Raw genomic sequence first — 23917 nt, forward strand, 5'->3', positions numbered from 1 at the left:
TGTTTTTTAAAATTTAATTTCTGATTGGTTTTTAAATAACGCAAGGAAATTCAGCACCCCCTTCATGGAAATGCTCTTCCCCCATGAAAAGCTCCTCCATGGAAAAATCCTCCCATGCAATCCCCTCCCTCCGAACTCCTCCCCACCAGAAAACTCCCCCTGAAAACGTATGTATACTTCCCAATAACCAGTACTATATGTAAACAATGGAAAAGTTCATAACTTGCAGCCCTTCCCCTGGGGACTGTAGAGGATTCCATCGTCCTCAAACATAGTTATTAGATTCTTCGACTATGCTGAACAAAATGGCTATCTTAAAATTTTGACCCGATGACTTTGAGAAAGAAATGAGCGTGGGAAGGGGCCTAGTTGCCCTCCAATTTTTTGGTCATTTAAAAAGGACACTACAACTTTTAATTTCCGTTCTAATTAGCCCTTTCGCGGCATTCTAGGACCACTGGGTTTATACAATCAACCCTGGGAAAAAAATAAACAAACAAAAAAGTAAATAAAAACACGCATCCATGATCCTTCTTCTGGCAAAAAAATAAAAAATTCCCCATTTTTGCAGATAGGAGCTTGAAACATCTACACTGGGTTATCTGATGCGCTAAATCTGATGGTGTGATTTTCAATAAGGTTCTATGAATTTAGGGGCGTTTCTCAATTTTTTTCGAAAATAAGGCAAATTTTCTCAGGCTCGTAACTTCTGATAAGTAAAACGAAACTTGATGAAACTTACATATATAAAATCAGCATAAAAGTACAATTCTTTTGATGTATCTATTGGTATTATAATTCCGTTTTTTAGAGTTTCGGTTACTATTGAGCCGGGTAACTCCTTACTTACAGTTCGTTATCACGAACTGTTTGATGACTGCAGGAAAAATTCACTCCGATGTTTTTTGAGGAGACTAGTATAAGACAAAGTCACACTAAGATTTCCGACATCTTGAATTAGTTCGAGTAACTAGTATTCCTAGAAAATTGGGAGACGGCTCAGTCAAACGTGTATTAAAAGCTCTACTTCCTTTTATAAGCGGCCAAAAAGATTTTGTCTCAGGAAAGTGGCGTCCCTCCTTGCCACTTTTAGGTGCTCTCTGCTCAGCACTGATCAAAATCTTAGAATTGTCATTTTGTCAAGTGTAATTTTGTGACGCCATGCCTCCCCGTAGCTGCGGGGCAAGGATTGTAAAGTACGCAATTTGCCCATCTTCAATTTTGAGACATCTTCAACAACATCAGACATCTTCAATTTTGAAATATACATATTGTTTAAGATAGTCAAAAGCCCAAATAACTGTACCTATGGTGATGACATACCCCCCACATCTTTGGAGGGGGATGCCGAATATAATGAAACACACTGTGTGCGATTTTGTTGTCAGAAGAACGTATCATCAATATCTAAGGAACGGCTGAGGGTATTAAGCTGAAAATTTCAGGGGATTTTGAAGAGCTATGGGAGGGTAACCAGCCTTCCTTACTCTTTTTAGATGTTCCCTTCCTTCATCACTCATCAAAATATAGTGAAAAAAATACTTTTGTTGAAAACAGTCACAGAGTCTAGTAAATATGCCTCCAGGGATGAAATGCCACCCCCCCCCAGCCCCAAGGGTAAGTATTGTAAATTATGCAACTTGCTCATTTGTATATGCAGGATTCATAATTAGGAAAGGGGGGGGGGATTTTTGATTCCAGGTGTGTTCGGAAAGGCTAAGGATGTTAAAGTTAAACTTCGGGGATTGTTGATGGGCATTTGAAACTAAATCTAAAGATGTTATGTGCATCCTGTTTATCAAAAAGGTGTTTCTACAATATCACAATAAGAGCTGATTTTGGCAGGAAACATAACTTTGGAATAATGAGATCAACAAATTAATAACTTTTTTTTAGCCCTAGCACATTTTCCGTATAATAGCTTAGGGTATTAGTTGTAAGCTTTCAGGGCATGTTGGGGAGGATGTTGAATTCGGTCAACCAGTCCATCCCATTCCCTTTTTAGCTGCCTTCCTTCCAAAATATCTTGTCAAATTTTGGGAAAGTCATCTTGTTGAATAATAGCAGATATCAGAGCACTCATGAAGGGGAGAAAGGGCCATGTTTTTCACCTCAAGTATATTTGTCCTATTTTTATGACTTTCCTGACAAATAGTGACAGTATCTACAAAAATTAAATTTTTTAGTATAGCATTTTTAAATTAGCATAACTCAGTACTTCGATCCAGTTAGTTTAATTCTAGAAAAAGTATTACATTAAATTAGCCCCCCTCTAAAAAAATCGGGAATATGAAGAAAAAAACGCTTTTTTGGCATAAAAGTCGTTTTCTAAGTACTTCGAGTTCATAACAAATTTTTGGCTTCTCTTAAACCTTTCCTTCAACCCTCGTTTTTTTATACATTCAAGTTAAATATTAGATAAGCAATACTTCTAGAATAATCATGATCCCTGAAAAAATGTCCCCCCCCCACACACACACACGATGCATATTAGGAAGGGGAGGCTCTGAAATATAAAAAATTAGCTGTATGTTCATCATATCCACTGTTTTCAAGGCGGCTTACTTGGGCAAATCTTCTTATACAGACATTCCTCTGAACGCCAGTAGTGGTAAAATGCCCGAAGGAAACAAGAAACAATTAAATTTTGCATATGAACAGAAAAATGAGATATTTTAGCATTCAAATCCACTCAAGATATATCACCATTGAAGATAAATTACGAACCCCCCCCCCCTGCCTCAAGAAGTCTCGTAGATGCATTCATGACCCCTCTCCATCTTCGTTCCGAAAGGTAAGTAATGTAATCTTTTATCTTACATAAAAAAAAATCTATAATATCAGGGGTGCTATTATCCCTCATCACCAACATTCATCATAACTAACAAGAAGAGATACACCAATTCATTTGAAGACAAAACATGACTTCGGTTGAAATTTGGCAGGAAACAGTAACTTTGGAATAATGAGATCAACTAATTAATAACTTTTTTTTTTAGCCCTAGCACATTTTCCGTTACATTTGTAACTGGCAGTACATGGAAGATTTGCTTTTAAACATTTTCACTTTTAAACACAATCTTTTTTACAATTTGCACTTGGTCAGCTCCTTGCGGGAAGAAGACGTCTCTGGTAAATCACTCCAATATGGAACCCATTTTCCGCCTTTGTCTCGTGTCCATCCCATTCTGAAGGATCAAGTTTAAGTGGATCACGTCTAAGCAACTGAATCCGGATTTTGGCTTGAAAACAGTGTGTCGGATATGCTGAAACATTGTCGTTCTCGTTGGAGGAGTTCGGTCCTCCTATTTGCCTTGGCTAAACAGGTTTTTTCAAGCCTCATTGGTATCAGCATCGCAACTCGCTTGGTCATATAGAAGGATTACAAATCAAGGCCGCATCCAGGGGGGGGGGGACCCGGTTTTCCCCCCCCCCCCCCGAAATTTTTGACCGAGTCGAAAATTAGTCTAAAAAATACCTGTAAAGACAAAACCTTACCAGAAAAAAATATGCTCCCACACTAAATCCTATTGCATTTTGTGGGTAAACGGTTCTGATCAGTTTACGCAGGATGTTAGACAAAGTCCACGAGAAAAAATCGGGTAACCCTCCCCCCTCCCAAACAAAAATCCTGGATCCGCTCTTGTTACAAATCGTCTGAGCTCAACAACAACGCCCTTGTCAATGTTTTTGTCATATTTGTTTGCACTAGTCATCGATGATGAAATCTCAGTATAAAATATGCCATAAATTCCAGGCGGTTGCACGGACAACGTTCGAAGATGAAGAAGGGGTGTCGGAGCCAGGTAAGACATAGCCAGGTAACATTCGCAGTGCTTTACATTTCGAAGTTCCAAGTTTCGCAGCGATCCCCTGTATCGTGATAAACTTGCAATTTGCACCAACTCGAAAGGACATCCACAATTCCTCAACATTGAAATCTTGAAAAAATCGAACCAGCAAAACTAAGACATCCGTGCCTACCGCCTGAACCATTAGGAGCTTGTACCCATTATCACTGTCTACCTTCGCATGTAGGATACTGCTTGTATCCACCTCTTCATGTGTACAGGGACTTAAATTTTCAGTATCGATCGTTCGGTCAGAACACAACACCAATTCTTTCCTCGTAGTAAATAGCTCTTTACATAATATTCAGAAAAACGTTATTTCGAAAAGAATTTACGTTTTTCAACGTTCTTATGATCTGAAAATATAAGTGAGACGACCATTGCGTTGAGCAGCATTTATTTTTACCTATTTCAAGACTTTCTTGGGCTATTGGAACCCCATTTGAATTTTCCGGACGATTCGTAATGTTATACGACATTTTGACAACGTTCTAGTGATCGAATTTTTCTTGTTTTGTTTGATTCGGTGAAAGTTACTTCATCTACTTTCAATTTATATATCTGTACAGAAATGCCTCTCTCTCTCTCTGTCTCTCTCTTAAGAGGAGAGTTCTCTCTGATGTCTAGAGACACACCTGTTTTCAAAAAGTCTTATTATCTCTTTGGAGATTATCGCTCTCCATAGGAGAGCCTCTTCTATACAGAAGAGGCTCCAGAAGTGGAAGACTACTCAAAACAAGGCAGCAACTACAAATGTATGTAATTCTACCAAAGTCCTGCAAATAATACCGAGTCTGAATACACTGACTCTTTTTTAAAATCAGAGATCCGGCAGTTTTATGAAGAGAAGAGAAAAGATATTGTTTCAGTCCTTTTTTATCCAATGGCTTCGAAAATGTCTCATAATAGTGGGTTGGCTAAGCTGTAAAAATCGGAAGAATTGTTCTGTGTTTCAGGAAAGCATAACAATTGGCAGGCATGTACGTTCGACTACACTGAACAATCTTGGAAGTGAAGGCGAAAAATTCCATCACTAGAACGTTTTCAAAACGTCGTATAACGTTACGAATCTTCCGGAAAATTCAAATGGGGTTCCAATAGCCCAAGAAAGTCTTGAAATGGGTAAAAATAAAGGCTGCTGAACGCACTGGTTGTCTCACTTATATTTTCAGATCATAAGAACGTTGCCTAAACGTTGCAAAACGTAACTTCTTTTCCAAATAATTTTTTTCTGAAACTTATGCAAAGAGCTGTTTACTACGAGGAAAGAATTGGTGTTGTATTCTGACCGAACGATCGATACTGAAAATTTAAGTCCCTGTACACATGAAGAGGTGGATACAAGCACTATCCTACATCTGTAGAAAATTAGGAGGAGGTATATTGAAAATGAATTGAGGATTCAGTGCCCTGTCTGGATAATTTAGAAATGGCACCACCATTGGGGCAATCCTCGAAGTTTTTGAATTGTTATAAACCTAAGATATTGAAAACTAAACAAAAAATAAATGGATCTTTGTTTATGAATTTTAAGAGCAAAAATATTTCATTCTATCTCTAAATCGATCTCCCTCTCTCTCCCTTTCTAAATAGCTTTTGGATTTGAGGGCATATTTTAATTTTATAAAGAGAAAAGAGCACTAAGTAGCCACCCCCCCCCCTTTTAAGTGGAAGTTTTTCTTTAGCTTAAGCTCCGATATATCTGACGTCTACAGTCTAAAGAAACTAACCTAATAGTAAGTAATACAAAAAGTTTTCTAAGGAATCATGTTTTTATTTTAAAGAAGGGAACCGTAAAAATGGAAGTTCACAATGTTCACCAGAGGCCCAATCCTGTACCATAGCCATAACCACCGTAATACGGACTGTAAAGACCTCTTTGAATACCAGCACCATATAGCGCATTGAGTCCACCATATCCGTAGCCTAGCCTCGATCCATAGCCGAAACCATAGCTTGGAAGAAATGATTCGCTTCCTTCAACGTCAGCTTCTTTCTTCTCCTCTGCTGGTGCGCAGAAGGCAATAGCGAAAAGAGCAAGGAATACCTGTAAGTGAGGAAAGTAGGGTTAAATGCCTTTTTCAAAGCTGATAGTTTAGGTAGCTATTTTGTATTACTGATACTACTTTTAGACAGTCTTCATTGTTGCACTCCTGTAAAATGGTAAAAAAATCAGTCCACTTAAGGAATAAGTGTGACGAAATCGTTAGACCCAATAACATTTCCAATATGATTTGAGAGGACCAAAATCAGTTTAAGGTTATACTTATTTATCGTTAATTTTATAACTACTCATAAATATGACATAATCATAAAATATTTATAACTATTAGTGAACTGTAATTCTATTGTACATTTTCTGGTCGATATGCAATTGTAAATGCTTTACAATTCCCTCTGTCTTTCTAAACCCAAAACAGATTCGATGCAAAAACAAATTTCAGATTTTTCTGCTGTCAAGGCACTTCATTTACTGAAATCTCATTGATCTTATAAACTTCGTTAAATTGATTTCGAATCAAACTTATTAAATTTCATAAATTAATCTCAAAATCTTGGAAATACAATAATAAAAAAATGGATATAAAAAAGTGGATACCTACAGATTTTTCCAGCGCTTCTAATCGTTTCTAGTGTCTCTATCTCTAATAAAAAGCTTTAGAAAAAAAAATTTGTGATTATTAGCAATTATTATCATTGTTGAATCATCACAAAAATGAAAATTAAAAGCGATATAGAAAATATCATTAGCCATAAATAAACATCAATCTTGCTTTATAAAGCGAACCTCGCGGGCTTTCTTTTCTGGCAATAGGGCAGATGGGTGTTTATTAGAAAATTAATTGCTATATTATATGACTTTACTATTTTCTTCTTCGACTTAAGTAGCTTTTTCTTAAATTTTTTCCTACTTCCATTTTTTTTTGGGAGGGGGGGGGGGCAAAAGAAACTTAAAAGGGGGGAAAATTAAAAGCGATATAGAAAATATCATTAGCCATAAATAAACATCAATCTTGCTTTATAAAGCGAACCTCGCGGGCTTTCTTTTCTGGCAATAGGGCAGATGGGTGTTTATTAGAAAATTAATTGCTATATTATATGACTTTACTATTTTCTTCTTCGACTTAAGTAGCTTTTTCTTAAATTTTTTCCTACTTCCATTTTTTTTTGGGAGGGGGGGGGGGCAAAAGAAACTGAGACAAAGATTCCATTATTGTACTAGACATCGTTTCAAATTTGATTCAGGGTCTATACAAAATCAGAAATGTACGACAGAATATTGCAATGTTATTAATTCACACTTGTCTTGCGGGTTTTCAGGGATCGATAGTAACTTTTTCTATTTTAATTTTTCCTATTTCCAAATTTTGATCAAGTTCTCAATAATTTTGTTTGAAGTCAGCTATTACTAGACACTTTTTACTAGGCTTTGAAATATTCAATCAGGATTAACTTCAAAACTAGTGGCTCTCTCAAAAAAGTTACCACTGGGAAATTGATTTTCTCTTACAAAATTTAAGTTTTCAAAGTGTGTTCAAGCTTGTTTAATTAATGAAAAGTTATGTGATAAGTTTTATTTTAAATCTAGTTTTAATTTTATTTACGTGAATCAATAATAATGCAATTTATAATAATTACAATGATATATAATATAATCAATTAGTTTTTAACGTTATATAATTATACTACAGTATAATACTGACCATGATATAAAAGGTTAATTTATATAATATAATTATCTTAAAAATAAGAAAAAAGAATAGACCCTGCATAGATATAATTTAAAGGTATATTAGTATACATATTATGATTATTCAGAAAAATATGTTTAGCTAATTTTTCGGTTAAATTAACGAAAGTCAAATAACTTACGAAAAGTTTCATCATTTTTATTATATTGCTTGAGTATTTCCTTGAGAGACTATTTCAAATACTGATGTCAAGCAAACAATGCAGTTTATAATATTGTAAACGATATATTAATCAATCAATTTTTAGCATTATATAATTATATTATAGTATAATACTGACTATGATTTAATAAGTTAATTTATATAATATAATTATATAAGAAAAACTAATGAATAAATCTTGTATAGATATAGTTAAAAAATATGTTAATTTACATGTTATGATTATTTAGAATAATATATATTAGCTAATTTTTAGTTAAGTTAACGAAAGTCAAATAACTTACGAAAAGTTTCATCATTTTTATTGTATTGCTTTAGAATTTCCTTGAGAGACTATTTCAGATACTGATGTCAAGTAAACAGGTTTATGGGCATTTATAATCTAAATCAAGATAGATTTTAACCTTGAACCACCCAATCCCATATTTTACAATTTTTTTTTTGCAAAAGGGGTTGAGACAAAGATTCCATTATTACACTAGCCATTGTTTCAAACTTGATTTAAAGAAAAGTCTTCCGGGTAAGCTCATTGTGAAATTACACCCGTTGTGAAATTACATCAGAAATAAATATTCCAGAGTTAATTGCTATTGTGAACATAGCCTATACAAAAGCACAAATGCGGGACGGCAGAATTTTGCAATGGCTTTAATTCACACTTTTCTCTAACATTTTCATGGATCAATAGTAATATACGTTTTCAGTTTCAAGATTTATTTTAATCATTCTAAGCCTTTCTTTCGAGTTTTTCTTTTTAATTATAACTTTAAAAATCAGTATAAAATCATAAGCTTTTAAAAATAAAACCTGAGCAATTTCTACTCCATGAACTGTGGAATTCCTGTCAGTTAAAGAAGCCATTATAAGCCATTATATTTCCACATTTGTTGCCTCGGGTAGAGTGGATTGAATTTACGAAAATTTAGTGTCTGTGTATGAGGGGGGGGGGCGAAAATTCTAGTTCTAGACGATACAAATTTGTCATGTTTAACAATTTTTTCAATGAAAATACCACAAAAGAAAATAATTTGTTAATGAACATTGACATAAACATGAAAATTGTTGCCACGACTCATGTAACACTTCTTATAAAACTCACACTTAAAAAAAAAAAACACCTTCGTATGTTTTTTTTTTTTTTTTTTTTTTTTTTTTTTTTTTTTTTTTTTTTAGCTAGAAGCTCATTATATTTGATATTCGTGTTCTCTTCTTATGTAATTAATTTAAGAAGTTTCTTCTACAAAAGAAAGTTTTTTCAAAGAAAATTAAATAGCTCCATTACGCCAAAAATGAGCAGAAATAAAGTCAAATAATCTTCCAAGCGTCAAACTACTGCAAATCACTATCAGTAAATAAATGAAACTCAAAACGAACAAAAATTGCAATAAATAGCCGAATTAAACTCAAAACGAGGAAAAATTAACACGAGTAGGGATGATAACTCCCATGCCATCTCAAGACCAGAACATAATTTCAACTTTACTGAAAAAAAAAAACGAAAAAATAACCATGAATTGTCAGTTTAGCTGACATATACTGATACATATTGCTTAAATTTTTGATAATTTTTTATTTATTAAATTACAAAGAGGGAAAACATTTAAAACGTATTTGTTTTCAGTAAAGAGCAATTTATGCTCTGGTCTTGAGAAGACATGGGTGTTATCAGCCTCATGTTAATTTTTGCTCGTTTTGAGTATTTTCCAGATCATTTTGACTCTTAAAAAGAGCACTAGAACATCTGATTTCCCATCCAAAGAATAAAGAGCTCCATTACGCCAAAAATTACCAGAAATAAAGTCAAATAATCGTCCAAGCGTCAAACTGCTACAAATCACTATCAGTAAATAAATGAAACTCAAAGCAAACAGAAACTACAATGAATAGCCGAATCAAACTCGAAACGAGTAAAAATTAACACGAGTAGGGATGATAACTCCCAGGCCATCTTAAGACCAGAACATAATTTTCACTTTACTAAAATACAAAACAAATGACCGTGGATTGTCAGTTTAGTTGACATACACTGATATTTATTCCTTAAATTTTTGATAGTTATTTATTTATTAAAGTACAAACAGGAAAAAAAAAAATGTATTTGTTTTCAGTAAAGAGCAAATTATATTCTGGTCTTGAGAAGGCAAGGGGGTTATCAGCCTCATGTTAAATTTTGCTCACTTTGAATGTTTTCCCAATCACTCTGACTCTTAAAATGGACACTAGAACATCTAATTTCCCATTAAATGAGCCCCCTCCAGAGTCTATACAACCACCCTTTCTATAAGAACCTTATATGTCCTCGGGGTATAACTTAAACCCCCGAGCTGAGGTCTGTGTGTGTGTGTGTGGGGGGGGGGGTCATCCTCAAAAACATAATTTCCACACCTTTCAACTATGTTGAATGAACCGGCTATTAAACATTTTGATTAGATGAGTTTTGCGAATTGATGGACGTGAGGGGAGGGGGGGGGGCTTCTTGCCTTCCAATCACTTTTGAATATTAAAAAGGGCACTAGCACTTTCAATTTCCAATTTAATGAGCCTTTTTCGAAGTTTTTACCACAACAAATGGCCATCTCAAAATTTCTATCAGACGTATATTGAGAAAATACGTGGTTTGGTAATTATATCTACCCTCCGATCCCTTTGAATATTAAAAAGGCAATATAACTTCTGATTACCAATACAATGAGCCCCCTCTGAAGTTTATACGACCACTCTTTCTATAACAATCGTATATATCCCCAGTGACAAACTTGCCTTGAGGGCTGTGGGAGGGTTGTCACCCTCAAAGACATAATTTCCGAACTTTTTCACAAAGATGAACAAAATCGATATCTCAAAATTTGATTGGATGTGTTTGGGAAAATGATGGGCGTTGGTTCCCTCCTATCACTTTTGACTAATAAAAAGGGCATTACCCCTTTCAATTTCCAATTGAATTTCCAATCTAATTGAACAAGCCGTTTTCAAACTCTCTTCATCAACTCCTTCGATACGAAGTGCCATGGTCTAAAAAAAAAATACAAAGAAATAAATAATACATTGTGTCCACATCGCTCTTTGCTTTAGCAGCGCTATTGCACTACCTATGATAATCTTTGTAATACTGTGTAAAACTGTGTTTGTACTTTTCTTGTTTCTAGTTTCTTATTAATTGTGGGAGTTTTTACATTTTCATTGTGTGCTCCTTTTCAATTGTTTTCGTAATGACATTTCTGTCAAAAAACTAAGTTTTATGAAAGATATGACTGGAATACTACTAGAAACAAACGAAACCAATTTACTAGGTTTGATAGTCCAGGTTCTAGGATTTTATCAGATACATTGGAAGCTAAAAGAGATTTTCTCAGTAGAAATGAAAAAAAAACTTATTATTAATCAAATTTCCATAAAAAAAGATAACAATGATTTATTAACTTTTCACGATTGAGTAGTGTTTGAACCCCTTGGCCTTCCTGCTAGTAGCAAAAATCATTTGATCATTCATGAATAAAATCACAAGAGAGAAGCATGGATATACATACGGGGGGGGGGAGGTGACGTTTGGAGATCACACCCTCAACCTGAAACTTTAAATTTTTCTGAATTTTTTATTCATATCATGAAACTAATTACTTTTCTCACTATTGACCTCATCCCCAACACGAAAAAAGTACTGTATACGTGCCTAAGAAGAAGAAAAAACCACAATAACGAATTGATCACTAACTAGAAAAAATTCCCCATGTAGTCGAAGTGGGAAATTTGACTATAATAATTCATTTGAAACAGCAAGGAATCAAGAAGTGAAAAATGCAGAAATACTTCTGATGGTTTGGTGTAAACATAAAATAAAACAGAACACTTATTTTTGGGCAGTCCCTAAGAAAAGATTATAAAAGTTTAAGTACAATTATCACTTCGATGTAATCAGTATGGGTTCGAGGGATACAGTTGCCACACTCCTGTGCGAAGCAGTTTCTATTTGCTTTTAGCGTAAACGATTTTTTCAATTATATTTGAAAAAACTTGCTCTTTTTTGTTTGACTTCTATTTGTTACTTAATTTTTCATGTTAAATATTTTTTCTGCTTATATCCATCCTCTCCATCCACCACTTTCAATACTAAATGGTTATTTTTCTTTAATGAGAATGGGTCTTTTTTACAGTTTTTTCAATAGGAACTAAAAAAAGTTAAATAGAATTATTGTGGCATAAACTATATCTTCAAGAAGAATCTTCTACCCCATACCCCATATTTATGCCATCACCCGGTTGACATCCCTTCAGTCTCTTGCTTAGTGTCAATTTAAAAATAATTTTACAACGAAAAACGCTATTGAGCGAAAAGTAAAGAACGATATTAATACTTAAACGAGCAGTAATTTAAAATAAAAATAAAATGAATAATAGTATTACATATAAAGATACCAGATAGCTTACATCTCTGGATCAGTAAATTTAACCTATAAGGAATTGAAAATAAAATGAATAATCATGTCAAACGTAAAACGAAGAGAAAAAAACACAAATACCACATTTGCTACCACAAGGAACTTCTACATTTGGTCTTTACTGAAAACGATTTGCATTACCAACAGAACGTTTTCTTAATAAAAACAAAGTAAAAAGAATATCATAATAGTAGTAAAGGCTCACAAATAAGTTTTGTAACAAATAAGAGTATGAACATCTCCCCCCCCCCAAAAAAAACCTCTAAAAGGTCGCTGTCATTTATTGGTAACTTTGAACAATATGTTTTTTGAACAGTGTGCTTTTAGATATTTAAAGGTCAAAACAAGAAAGCTACAATACTAATGAAGGTTACAGGGTAAAAAATATTTCGTATGATAAATGCCTTTTTGACTTTCAATTTAATTATACTTTTTTTAATGCTGCTTCGATAAAATTTTTCTATTGGATTCTGTTTGCTTCAAAAGTATATACCATTGGTTCATTAAACTGACAATGCACATTGATTTGTATTTTTTCCTAATTTACAGAACTTTCAACTACGTTAAACAAAAAGGCTATCTCAAAATTTTGATTGGATGTCTTTGGGGAAATGGTGGGCGTGAGAGGGGCGTTAGTCGCTATCCAATCATTTTCGACTATTAAAAAGCGCACTAGCCATGTAAATTTCCAATCGAATGAGCCCTTTTTGAAGTTTCTACGACAACGCGTTCTATAAGAACCTTATATGCCCGCAGGGCATACCTTACAACCCTTGCCCTGAGGGCTGTGGGGGCTGTCATCCTCAAAGACCTAATTTCCAGAACTTAATACTACGTTGAATAAAATCGCTATCTCAGAATTTTGATTGAATGTGTTTGGGGAAAAGGTGGGCGTGAGAGGGGGGGGGGGGGGGTTAGTTGCCCTCCAATCACTTTCGACTATTAAAATGGGCACTGGCCCTTTGAATTTCCAATCAAATGAGCCTTTTTTGAAGTTTCTACGACAACACCTTCTATAACAACCTTATATGCCCCCAGGGCATAACTTACAACCCTTGACAAGGGCATTGGTGGAGTGATCTCCTCAAAACATAATTTCTATCTGGAAATCAACTACGCTGAACAAAATGGCTATGTCAAAATTTTGATTGGACGTGTTTCGGGAAATGGTGGGCGTGGAAGGGGTGCTAGTTGCCTTCCAATCACTTTCGATTATTAAAAAGGAGACAAGCCACTCCAATTTCCAATTAAATGATGCCTTTTCGAAGTTTCTATGACAAATTCTTCGATACAAAGTACCCTGCTCTAAAGGAAAAAAAATAATACATTGTGCCAACAACGTTCTTATATGCCCCCAGAGCATAACTTAAAACCCTAGCCCTGAGGGTTGGGGGGGGGATGTCCTCCTCAAAAACATATTTTCTATCTGGATATCTACTACGTTGAACAAAATTGGTATCTCAAAATTTTGATTGGATGTGTTTGGGGAAATGATGGGCGTAGGGAGGGGGGAGGGATGTTGCCCTCCAATAACTTTTGACTATTAAAAAGGGCGCCAGCCACTCCAGTATTCAATCAAATGAGCCCTTTTCGAAGTTTCTACGACAACTCCTTCAATACGAAGTGCCCTGGTCTAAGATCACGAAAAAAAAAAATAATACATTGTGCCCACATTGCTCTTTACTTAGTTAGCATGATTGCACTGCCTATGATCGAACGAGCCTTTTTTGAAGTTCTTACAACAGCGCTTTCTATAAAAAAAAACTTATATGCCCCCAGGGCATAAATTACAGCCCTTGCCCTGAGGCCTTTGGGGGAGTGTCCTCCTCAAAAACATAATTTCTATCTTGCAATCAACTATGCTGAACAAAATGACTGTCTTAAAAAAAATTTGGGATGTGTTTAAGGAAATGGTGGGCGTGAAAGAGGGGTGTTAGCTGCCTTCCAATCACTTTCGACTATACGACAACTCCTTTGATACGAAGTGCTCTGGAATGGAAAAAAAATATATATACAACAATAAATAATACATTGTGCCAACATCGTTTTTACTTAGGCAGCACGATTGCGCTGCCTTTGCAAATGTCGAGCCTTCAAATCACTTTCGTCTATTAAAAAGGACACTAGGCCTTTCGATTTCCAATCGAATGAGCCCTTTTTGAAAAGACAATGCTTTCTATAAACTCTTGATATGCCTCTAGGGCATAAATTGCAACCCTTACCCTAAGGGCTGTTAGGGTGGTTGTTATCCTATAAGACCTAATTTCCAGAACTTTTAACTACGTTAAACAAAATGGCTATCTCAAACTTTTGATTGGATGTGTTTGGGGTAATGGTGGGCCTGAGAAGAGCGTTAGTCCCTCTCCAATCACTTTCAACTATTGAAAATGGCACTAGCCCTTGCAATTTCCAATCAAATGAGCCCTTTTGAAGTTTCTACTACAACACTTTCAACGAAAACCTTATATGCCCCCAGGGCATAACTTACAACCGTCACCCCGAGTGGACGGGGGGGTTGTCATTCCCAAAGACCTAATTTTCAGAACTTTCTACTAGATGTGTTTGGAAAAATATTGGGCGTGAGAGGGGCGTTAGTTACCCTCTAATCACTTTTGACTATTAAAAAGGGCATTAGCCCTCTCAATTTCCACTTGAATGATCCCCTTTTGAAGCTTTACGACAACTATATCTATAAAAACCTTATATGCCCCCAGGGCATAGCTTACAGCCTTTGCCCTGGGGGCTCAGGGGGTTTGTCATCCTTAAATACATAATTTTCAGAACTTTTAACTACTTTAAACAAAATGGCTATCTCTAAACTTTGATTGAATGTTTTTTTGGGAAATTGTGGGCGTGAGAGGGGGGTCTATTACTCTCCACTCACTTTAAACTATAAAAAGGGCAATTTACATTTCCAATCAAATTAGCCCTTTTTGAAATTTCTACAACAACTTTCTATATAAACCTTATATGCCCCCAGGGCATAACTTAAAACCCTTGCACTGAGGGCTCTGAGGGGGTTATCATCCTAAAAAAAACTAATTACCAGAAATTTCAACCACGTTGAACATAATGGACATCTCAAAGTTTTGGTTGGATGTGTTTGGGAAAACGGTGGGCGTGAGAGGGGTGTTAGACGCTCTCTAATCACTTTCAACTATTACAAAAGGCACTAGCCCTTTCAATTACCAATTGAATGATCCATTTTGAAGTTTCTACGACAACGCGTTCTATAAGAGCCTTATATGCCCGCAGGGCATACCTCACAACCCTTGCCCTGAAGGCTGTGAGGGAGCTGTCATCCTCAAAGACCTAATTTCCAGAACTTAATACTACGTTGAATAAAATGGCTATCTCAAAATTTTGATTGGATGTGTTTGGGGAAAAGGTGGGCATGAGAGGGGGGGGGGCTAGTTGCCCGCCAATCACTTTTGACTATTAAAAAGGGCACTAGCCGTTTGAATTTCCAATCGAATGAGCCTTTTTTGAAGTTTCTACGACAACAACTTCTATAAAAACCTTATATGCCCCCAGGGCATAACTTACAACCCTTGCCAAGGGCATTGGGGGAGTGTCCTCCTCAAAACATAATTTCTATCTGGAAATCAACTACGCTGAACAAAATAGCTGTGTCAAAATTTTGATTGGACGTGTTTCGGGAAATGGTGGGCTTGGAAGGGGTGTTAGTTGCCTTCCAATCACTTTCGAATATTAAAAAGGAGACAAGCCACTCCAATTTCCAATTAAATGATGCCTTTTCGAAGTTTCTATGACAACTTCTTCGATACAAAATACCCTGCTCTAAAGAAAAAAAAAATAATACATTGTGCCAACAACGTTCTTATATGCCCCCAGGGCATAACTTAAAACCCTAGCCCTGAGGGTTGTGGGGGGTGTCCTCCTCAAAAACATATTTTCTATCTGGAAATCTACTACGTTGAACAAAATTGGTATCTCAAAATTTTGATTGGATGTGTTTGGGGAAATGATGGGCGTAGGGAGGGGGGAGGGCTGTTGCCCTCCAATCACTTTTTACTATTAAATAGGGCGCTAGCCACTCCAGTATTCAATCAAATGAGCCCTTTTCAAAGTTTCTACGACAACTCTTTCAATACAAAGTGCCCTGGTCTAAAATCACGAAAAAAATAAAAAATACATTGGGCCCACATCGTTCTTTACGCAGTTAGCACCATTGCGCCGCCAATGATCGAACGAGCCTTTTTTGAAGTTCTTACAACAGCGCTTTCTATGAAAAAAAAAACTTATATGCCCCCAGGGCATAAATTACAGCCCTTGCTCTGAGGCCTTTGGGGGAGTGTCCTCCTCAAAAACATAATTTCTATCTTGCAATCAACTATGCTGAACAAAATGACTGTCTTTAAAAAAATTTTGGATGTGTTTGAGGAAATAGTGGACGTGAAAGAGGGGTGCTAGCTGCCTTCCAATCACTTTCGACTATACGACAACTCCTTTGATACGAAGTGCCCCTGGAATGGAAAAAAAGACAACAAAAACAACAAAAAATCTACAACAATAAATAATACATTGTGCCAACATCGTTTTTACTTAGGCAGCGCGATTGCGCTGCCTTTGAAAATGGCGAGCCTTCAAATAACTTTCGACTATTAAAAAGGTCACTAGGCCTTTCGATTTCCAATCGAATAAGCCCTTTTTGAAAAGACAACGCTTTCTATAAACACCTTATATGCCCCCAGGGCATAAATTACAGTCCTTACCCTAAGGGCTGTTAGGGTGGTTTTTATCCTCTAAGACCTAATTTCCAGAACTTTCAACTACGTTAAACAAAATGGCTATCTCAAAATTTTGATTGTATGTGTTGGGAGAAATGGTGGGCGTGAGAGGGGCGTTAGTCACTCTCCAATCACTTTCAACTATTAAAAATGGCACTAGCCCTTTCAATTTCCAATCAAATGAGCCCTTTTGAAGTTTGTACGACAACACTTTCAACAAAAACCTTATATGCCCCCAGGGCATAACTTACAACCGTTACCCCGAGTGGACGGGGGGGGGGTTGTCATTCCCAAAAAGCTAATTTTCAGAACTTTCTACTACGTTGAACAAAACGGCTATTTGAAAATTTGGATTGGATGTGTTTGGAAAAATGGTGGGCGTGAGAGGGGGGTTAGTTACCCTCCAATCACTTTTGACTATTAAAAAGGGCATTAGCCCTCTCAATTTTCAATTGAATGAGCCCCTTTTGAATTTTTACGACAAATCTATCTATAAAAACCTTATATGCCCCCAGGGCATAACTTACAGCCTTTGCCCTGGGGCTCAGGGGGTTTGTCATCCTTAAATACATAATTTCCAGAACTTTCAACAACTTTAAACAAAATGGCTATCTCTAAACTTTGATTGAATGTTTTTTTGGGAAATTGTGGGCGTGAGAGGGGGGTCTATTACTCTCCACTCACTTTAAACTATAAAAAGGGCAATTTACATTTCCAATCAAATGAGCCCTTTTTGAAATTTCTACAACAACTTTCTATATAAACCTTATATGCACCCAGGGCATAACTTAAAACCCTTGCACTGAGGGCTCTGAGGGGGTTATCATCCTAAAAAAAACTAATTACCAGAAATTTCAACCACGTTGAACATAATAGATATCTCAAAATTTTGATTGGATGTGTTTGGGAAAATGGTGGGCGTGAGAGGGGTGTTAGACGCTCTCTAATCACTTTCAATTATTAAAAAGGGCACTAGCCCTTTCAATTTCCAATTGAATGAGCCATTTTGAAGTTTCTACAACAACGCTTTCAATAAAAAACCTTATATGCCCCCAGGGCATAACTTACAACCCTTGCCCTGAGGGCTGTGGGGGAAGGGGTTGTCATCCTTAAATACGTAATTTTCAACCATGTTGAATAAAACGGTTATCTAAAAATTCTGATTGGATGTGTTTGGGGAAATGGTGGGCATGAGAGAGAGGTTAGTTGCCCTCAAATCACTTTTGACTATTAAAAAGAGCACTAGCATCTGAATTTCCAATCGAATGAGCCCTTTTTCAAGATTTTACGACAAAGATTTCAATAAAAACCTTATATCCCCCAGGGCATAACTTATAACCCTTGCCCTGAAGACTGTGGGGGGAGTGTCCTGCTCAAAGGTATAATTTCCTAAACTTTAAACTGCGTGGAACAAAATTGCTATCTCAAAATTTTGATTGGATGCGTGTTTGGGGAAATGGTGGGCGTGGAATGGGTGCTAGTTGTCTTCCAATCACTTTCGACTATTAAAAAGGGGGGTAGTCATTTCAATTTCCAATCGAATGAGCCATTTTGAAGTTTCTACGACAACGCGTTCTATAAAAACCTTATAAGCCCCCAGGGTATAACTTAAACCCTTGCCCTGAGGGCTGTGGGGGGAGGGGTTGTCATCCTCAAAGACCTAATTTTACAGAACTTAAAACTACGTTGAATAAAATGGCTATCCCAAAATTTTCATTGGATGTGTTTGTGGAAAAGGTGGGCGTTGGGGAAAAGCCACTCCAATTTCCAATTGAATGATCCCTTTTTGAAGTTTCCGCAGCAGCTTCTTCGATACGAAGTGCCCTGCTCTAAAGGAAAAGAACAATAAATAATACATTGTGCCAACATCGATCTTATACACCCAAGGGCATAACTTAAAACCCTTGCCCTGAGGGTTGTGGGGGAGTGTCTGATTCAAAAACATTTTTTCTATCTAGAAATCAACTATGCTGAACAAAATGGCTATCTCAAAGTTTTGATTGGATTTGTTTGAGGCAATGATGGGCGTGGGGTGGGGGGGGGCTAGTTTGCCTCCAATCACTTTCAACTATTAAAAAGAAAACTAGCCACTCCAATTCCCAATTGAATGAGCCCTTTTCGAAGTATCTACGATAACTCCTTCGATACGAAGTGCCTTGGTATGGAAAAAAAAAAAAAAAAAAAAAAAATAATACATTGTGCCAACATCGTTCTTTACTTAGGCAGCGCGATTACGCTGCCTATAATAAGTCTGATTTCGAACTGTAAGTTTTATTTGTTATAACATCAACAAGAAAAAAGAAAGAAAATCATCGTATTGGTTAAGATTACAGAAAAGGCAAAATGAAATGCAGATTAACTACTACTACTACTAGTAACAACTCACCGCAGGACCGAGCCACGTGAGGCCAACACAAGTACACACGATCCTCTTCCATTCCAATCTGTTTAAAGCCTCCCTCTTTACATCCTCCCAGGATGTTCCCATTTTCCTTAAATCTTTCCTTACAACATTCTGTCATCCCAATCAAGGACGACCTGCTTTTCGTTTAGCCCTAGACGCTTGGCCAAAAAAGACAATCTTTAGGCAATCTGTCATCCTTCACCCACAAAATGTCTTCTAGCCATCTCAACTTTTCTCTCAGTGTAACCCTAGGAAGCGAGATTAAACCACACTTTTCGTACAACCTACTGTTTGAAATACGGCCAGTCATTCGGGTACCCAAAACAATCCATAGGCAATTTCTCTGAAAAACTTTTAATAAATCTTCCTCCGGTTTTTTTGGAGCACATTTGCTTAAGAAACCTACTTAACTACTGTTATCACTGTAGCTTCGAATATTCTAAGCTTGGTTCGTAGACTTATCTTCAATTCCTGTCACAAGTACTTGCAGTCACAGCTGTCTGTAGTCTTAAGTCCAAGCAGTTGGAATTGCAAATAGTTGTAGTTACAGTCAAAACTAGCTGCAGTCACCGTTTTGATTTGTCACAGTTACAATTACAAGCAGTCCTAGCTGCTAGTAGTCGCAAGCACAATCGAAAGAAATTGCAATTACAAACGCAAGTAGTCGCAGTCACAGCAAGTTGTTGCACTCACAGTCGCAATTAATTACAGTCACAAACACAAGCAGTCGGATATGCAAGTAGTCGCAATCGTAAGGAATCAAATTCCAAGGAGTCACAGGCAAGAAGCTCCAGTCACAAGTAGTCGCAGTTGCACCTGCAAGTAGTTTCAGTCACAATTAGTCGCAGTCACATGTAGTGGCAGTTGCCAGTAGTCACAGTTGCAAGTAGTTGTAGTTGTAAGTAGTTACAGTCGTAAGAACGCACAGGTTTAGCCGTAAGTAGTGATAGTCGCAATGCAGGTAGTCACAGTCGCTAGTAGTCACGGTCGCAGTGTGCAGTTGTCGGAGTGAAAAATTGTCAGAGCCACAGTTATAGGTTATCACAATACAAATTAGTAACAGTCGTAAGTAGTCGTGGTTGTGGTCGCAGTACTTGTAGTAGTCATAGTAATAGTAGTATCAGTATTAGTAATATTAGAGGTTGCAGTAGTAGCACTAGCAGTTATAGTAGCAGTAGTAGTATGCACAGAGTGTTTTTCAGTTAGTGCAACATACCTCTCAACATGCCCTGAAAGTTTCATCCTTATAACTTTAGCCTTGGTAGCAGTAGCAGTAGTAGTAGTAGTAGTAGTAGTGGTAGTAGTGGCAGTAGTTGTAGTAGTAGTAGATAAGTAGTAGTAGTAGTAGTAGTAGTAGTAGTAGTAGTAGTAGTGGTAGTAGTAGTATTAGTAGCAGTAGTAGTAGTGGTAGTGCTAGTAATAGCATTAGTTGCAGTAGTATTAGTAGTAGCAGAAGTAGTATCGTTAGTAGTTTGGACATAGTGCCTTTTGGTTCGTTCAAAAATTTCTGCAACCTGCCCTGAAAGCTTCAATGTAATCCTCTAAGCCATTCCTTAGATATTACTGATACATTCTTTTTGGTGACTAGAATGCACATATTGTGTTCTGAATAAGTTCAATATCCCCATCAGCAATCTGTAAAAGTTTCACCTTAATACCCTTAACCTGAGAAGTAGAAGTAGAAGTAGTAGTAGTAGTAGTAGTAGTAGTAGTAGTAGCATTAGTAGTAGTAGTAGTAGAAGTAGTAGTAGTAGCAGTAGTTGTTGTGGTAGTACTAGTAGTAGCAGTAGTAGTAGTAATAGTAGTAGTAGTAGCAGTTTTAGTGGTAATAGTATATACATAATACCTTTTGGTTATTTCATCATCCTTGTCAATATGCCGTGAAAGTTTCAACTCAATTTTTGTTCGGCTTAAGCTTGCCTTATAGTACGTTTTTAATTTGATTTACTTAGGGTATCAAAATTGCTCTTTAGTTGTTTTTTTTTTAATGCTTATTCTTTAAAATATTTTTGAAAATTAATTTTTGTTCCTTTTTAATTGACATGGCATTGTTGTAGAGTAACCCGAGGAATATTTGTGGCTACTCTGATTAAAGCACCAAGGACACTAGAATAAAAACAATTTTCCCCTCAACCTATCTTGACATTTCTCCCCTCAACCTATCTTGAGTATATTCATACCTGAGAGTCGTTGATTTCTAACATTTTTCTACTGGCTGTTTTTGAAATATAAACTGAAAATACAAACTGACTTAGTTCCTTGATTTTAAAATTGGTGCCGCTAGGGTTGAAAATTGGCTTTCTGCACGTAGAGGTTTTATGGTTTTCAAATTCTCTCCTAAATTCTGAAGATCTATATGGTTGTGCAAGTCCCCACTTAAGTAATTCAAATAATTAGGTTTCATTTCCACTGCCCTTGTTACTATGAGTTTTATGTTGTTGTATCACTATTTAAATTTTAGGCAAATTTTAAATAGTGAGTTAAAATTTCAAAGTTTAACTTTGTACAAATGTATTTTAATAATTCGTCTAATTAAAATTTTGGATGTATTGGGAAAGGATTTTCTATAATACAGATTGAAACTTTTCCCAATTTTTGTCTTTTATGAGGTTGGCCATTCTGACTTTTTTGCCTGGACAAAACTTTTAATCCTAAATACACCTACTTGACGTAGTAAGAATTTTGGTCCATTATTTCGTTAAAAGAATTTATGTTATACTTGTTTATGCATACTATAAATGTTATTACAGTTGGTGCGTTTAAGTAAATACATGTCTCGGTCATTTATAAAATGAGTTCTAAAATTTTGAATCCAGTCGGAAAAGAAGTTCTTTCGAAAATTTTTAGAGGAATCATGCCAGCATGTTTTTTTCGTCCAAAGATAGAAAACTTGTCAAAGAAGTTCTGATCGAATTGAACTAAAAGGCTTTATGATTGGTTTTGGTGTCATTTTTTGGGTGCCCTGACTCTAAAGTCAAAAAATCCTTTTACACATCATGGTTCACTTGTCTCACAGACTTGCAAATGTTATTTTAAAATTTATAGAGAAGTCATGTTTTTCATTTTTTTTTCTTGTGAATTGAAGCCTCCTTGACCAATAGACTTAAATATAAAAGTTTTTTGTTCGGGAAAAGTTAGCGGGAATTTTTAGAACGCCGTTTTTGGTTGATCCGTGCCTTCTACCTGATTTTGTTTGGCAAGCTAGGTCCTCTTGTCCTATGAACCCCCGACCGTAAGTTTTTGCTATTCAAAACCAATAAGTAAATTGACCCAATGTCGAGTCCCCAAACAACCTCACATCAAGAGAAAAAGACGGCGTGGCCTTGGCCCAGGAAATGATCTCCTAATTTTTCCAAAAAAATGTACCATTTTTGGAGTATTGCCCACATCCTATAAATTTGATTCAAGAGTAGGGTACCCTTGGTCCAAGAACTGACGGAAATAGTTTTAGAGCCTTTTGAAGAAAAATTGAAAAGTTTGCGTTTTTTTTGGGGGGGGGGGGGTGGTTTAATTATCAGCCAAGTCAATATTGTGTTTGCATTGTGAAACTTTTGCCCCAAGGACTTAACACATATAAGTTTCAAGCCAACCAAAATGTTTTTGGGACCATTTTTGGTCTCTGTTTTAGGGTTCTGAACCTAATAACAATTTGTTCACATATTAGGTTCGCTGTTGCCCAGAAAATTACAGAAATAAGTTGCAAATCTTTGAAAAAAATTTTTTTTATCCACCCATTTTTGGATCAGCAGAAACTCTTATACATATGGGTAGGGCCGTACCAAGGGGGGAGGAGCTACTTGGTTTGAACCCCCCAACATTTTGCCTGACTAGTAAAAAAGTAACAAGTTTTTTGAAGGGTTTTGTAAAGTTTTGACCCCCCCCTCCCCCTCTCCCTCGCAAAATCCCCCCCTCCTCGAATAAAAGTCCTGGATAAGCCCTTGCATTTGGGTTCCCTCGGTCCAGGGTTTAAATATATAAGTTTCAGGGCATTTAGAATAATGAAGGAAGAACCTTCATTATCGGAAGAACCTAAATTCTCCTTCATTCTTCCTTGCCCATTGTGGTCGTCTTGGCTCAAGGATAAAGTATACAAGTCTTAAGCTGCTTAAAAAGACTTAAATTTTACACTTTTTCAGGTCCTTTTTAGGTGAGACAGTCTCACCTGTTTAGGTGAGATAGTGTAAAATTGAGAATGGGGAGAATTTTGGGAAAATCGTATTTCTTAAATGTAAATGACAAAAGGTGTCAAGAATGGTAGAAAATTACTAGAAAACATTGGTAGCAAATTGTTACTAAATAGTCATAGCAAACACAGATGAAAAAGTATGTATATTAGTTATGGTTAGAGAAGGCTGGCAGTTTCAATGAAATTCAATTTGTGCGAAAACTTGGTTTATTAATACATGTCTCTTTAGGGAAAAATAAGTAGAGACTATGACATAGCATAGGTATTTCTCAGCAATTAATTTATTTCGAAAAATCCAAATCTTGGGGAGGAATTACGGCAAACGAATAATAGTTAGCAAAACAAAAGGGCTACGACATAGCAAGGGGAGAGGAA

General features: G+C 36.2%; 2 protein-coding genes across 3 annotated transcripts in view; one reads left to right on the forward strand and one right to left on the reverse strand.

The window, feature by feature from the left end:
* LOC148941523 (ras-related and estrogen-regulated growth inhibitor-like protein) overlaps positions 1–23917 on the forward strand; it is a 387592-nt gene that overhangs the window by 275768 nt on the left and 87907 nt on the right. The gene's annotated exons all lie outside the window — the stretch shown is intronic.
* LOC148941535 (uncharacterized) lies at positions 5605–8120 on the reverse strand. 2 transcript variants are annotated; one of them, XM_089104267.1, is made up of 2 exons: positions 8050–8120; positions 5605–5898 (listed from the first exon to the last, which is right to left on the reverse strand). In XM_089104267.1, exons 1-2 carry the CDS (start codon positions 8062–8064, stop codon positions 5668–5670), a joined length of 246 nt encoding a protein of 81 aa, XP_088960393.1. In that variant the 5' UTR covers positions 8065–8120; the 3' UTR covers positions 5605–5667. The 2 variants fall into 2 exon arrangements, with proteins under 2 accessions (XP_088960393.1, XP_088960394.1); XM_089104268.1 differs by lacking the exon at positions 8050–8120 and adding an exon at positions 7725–7797.

This window comes from Artemia sp. Qi Xiang Cuo, chromosome 18 (assembly GCF_049724085.1).
Source record: "Artemia sp. Qi Xiang Cuo chromosome 18, ASM4972408v1, whole genome shotgun sequence".
Lineage (NCBI taxonomy): Eukaryota > Metazoa > Arthropoda > Branchiopoda > Anostraca > Artemiidae > Artemia > Artemia sp. Qi Xiang Cuo.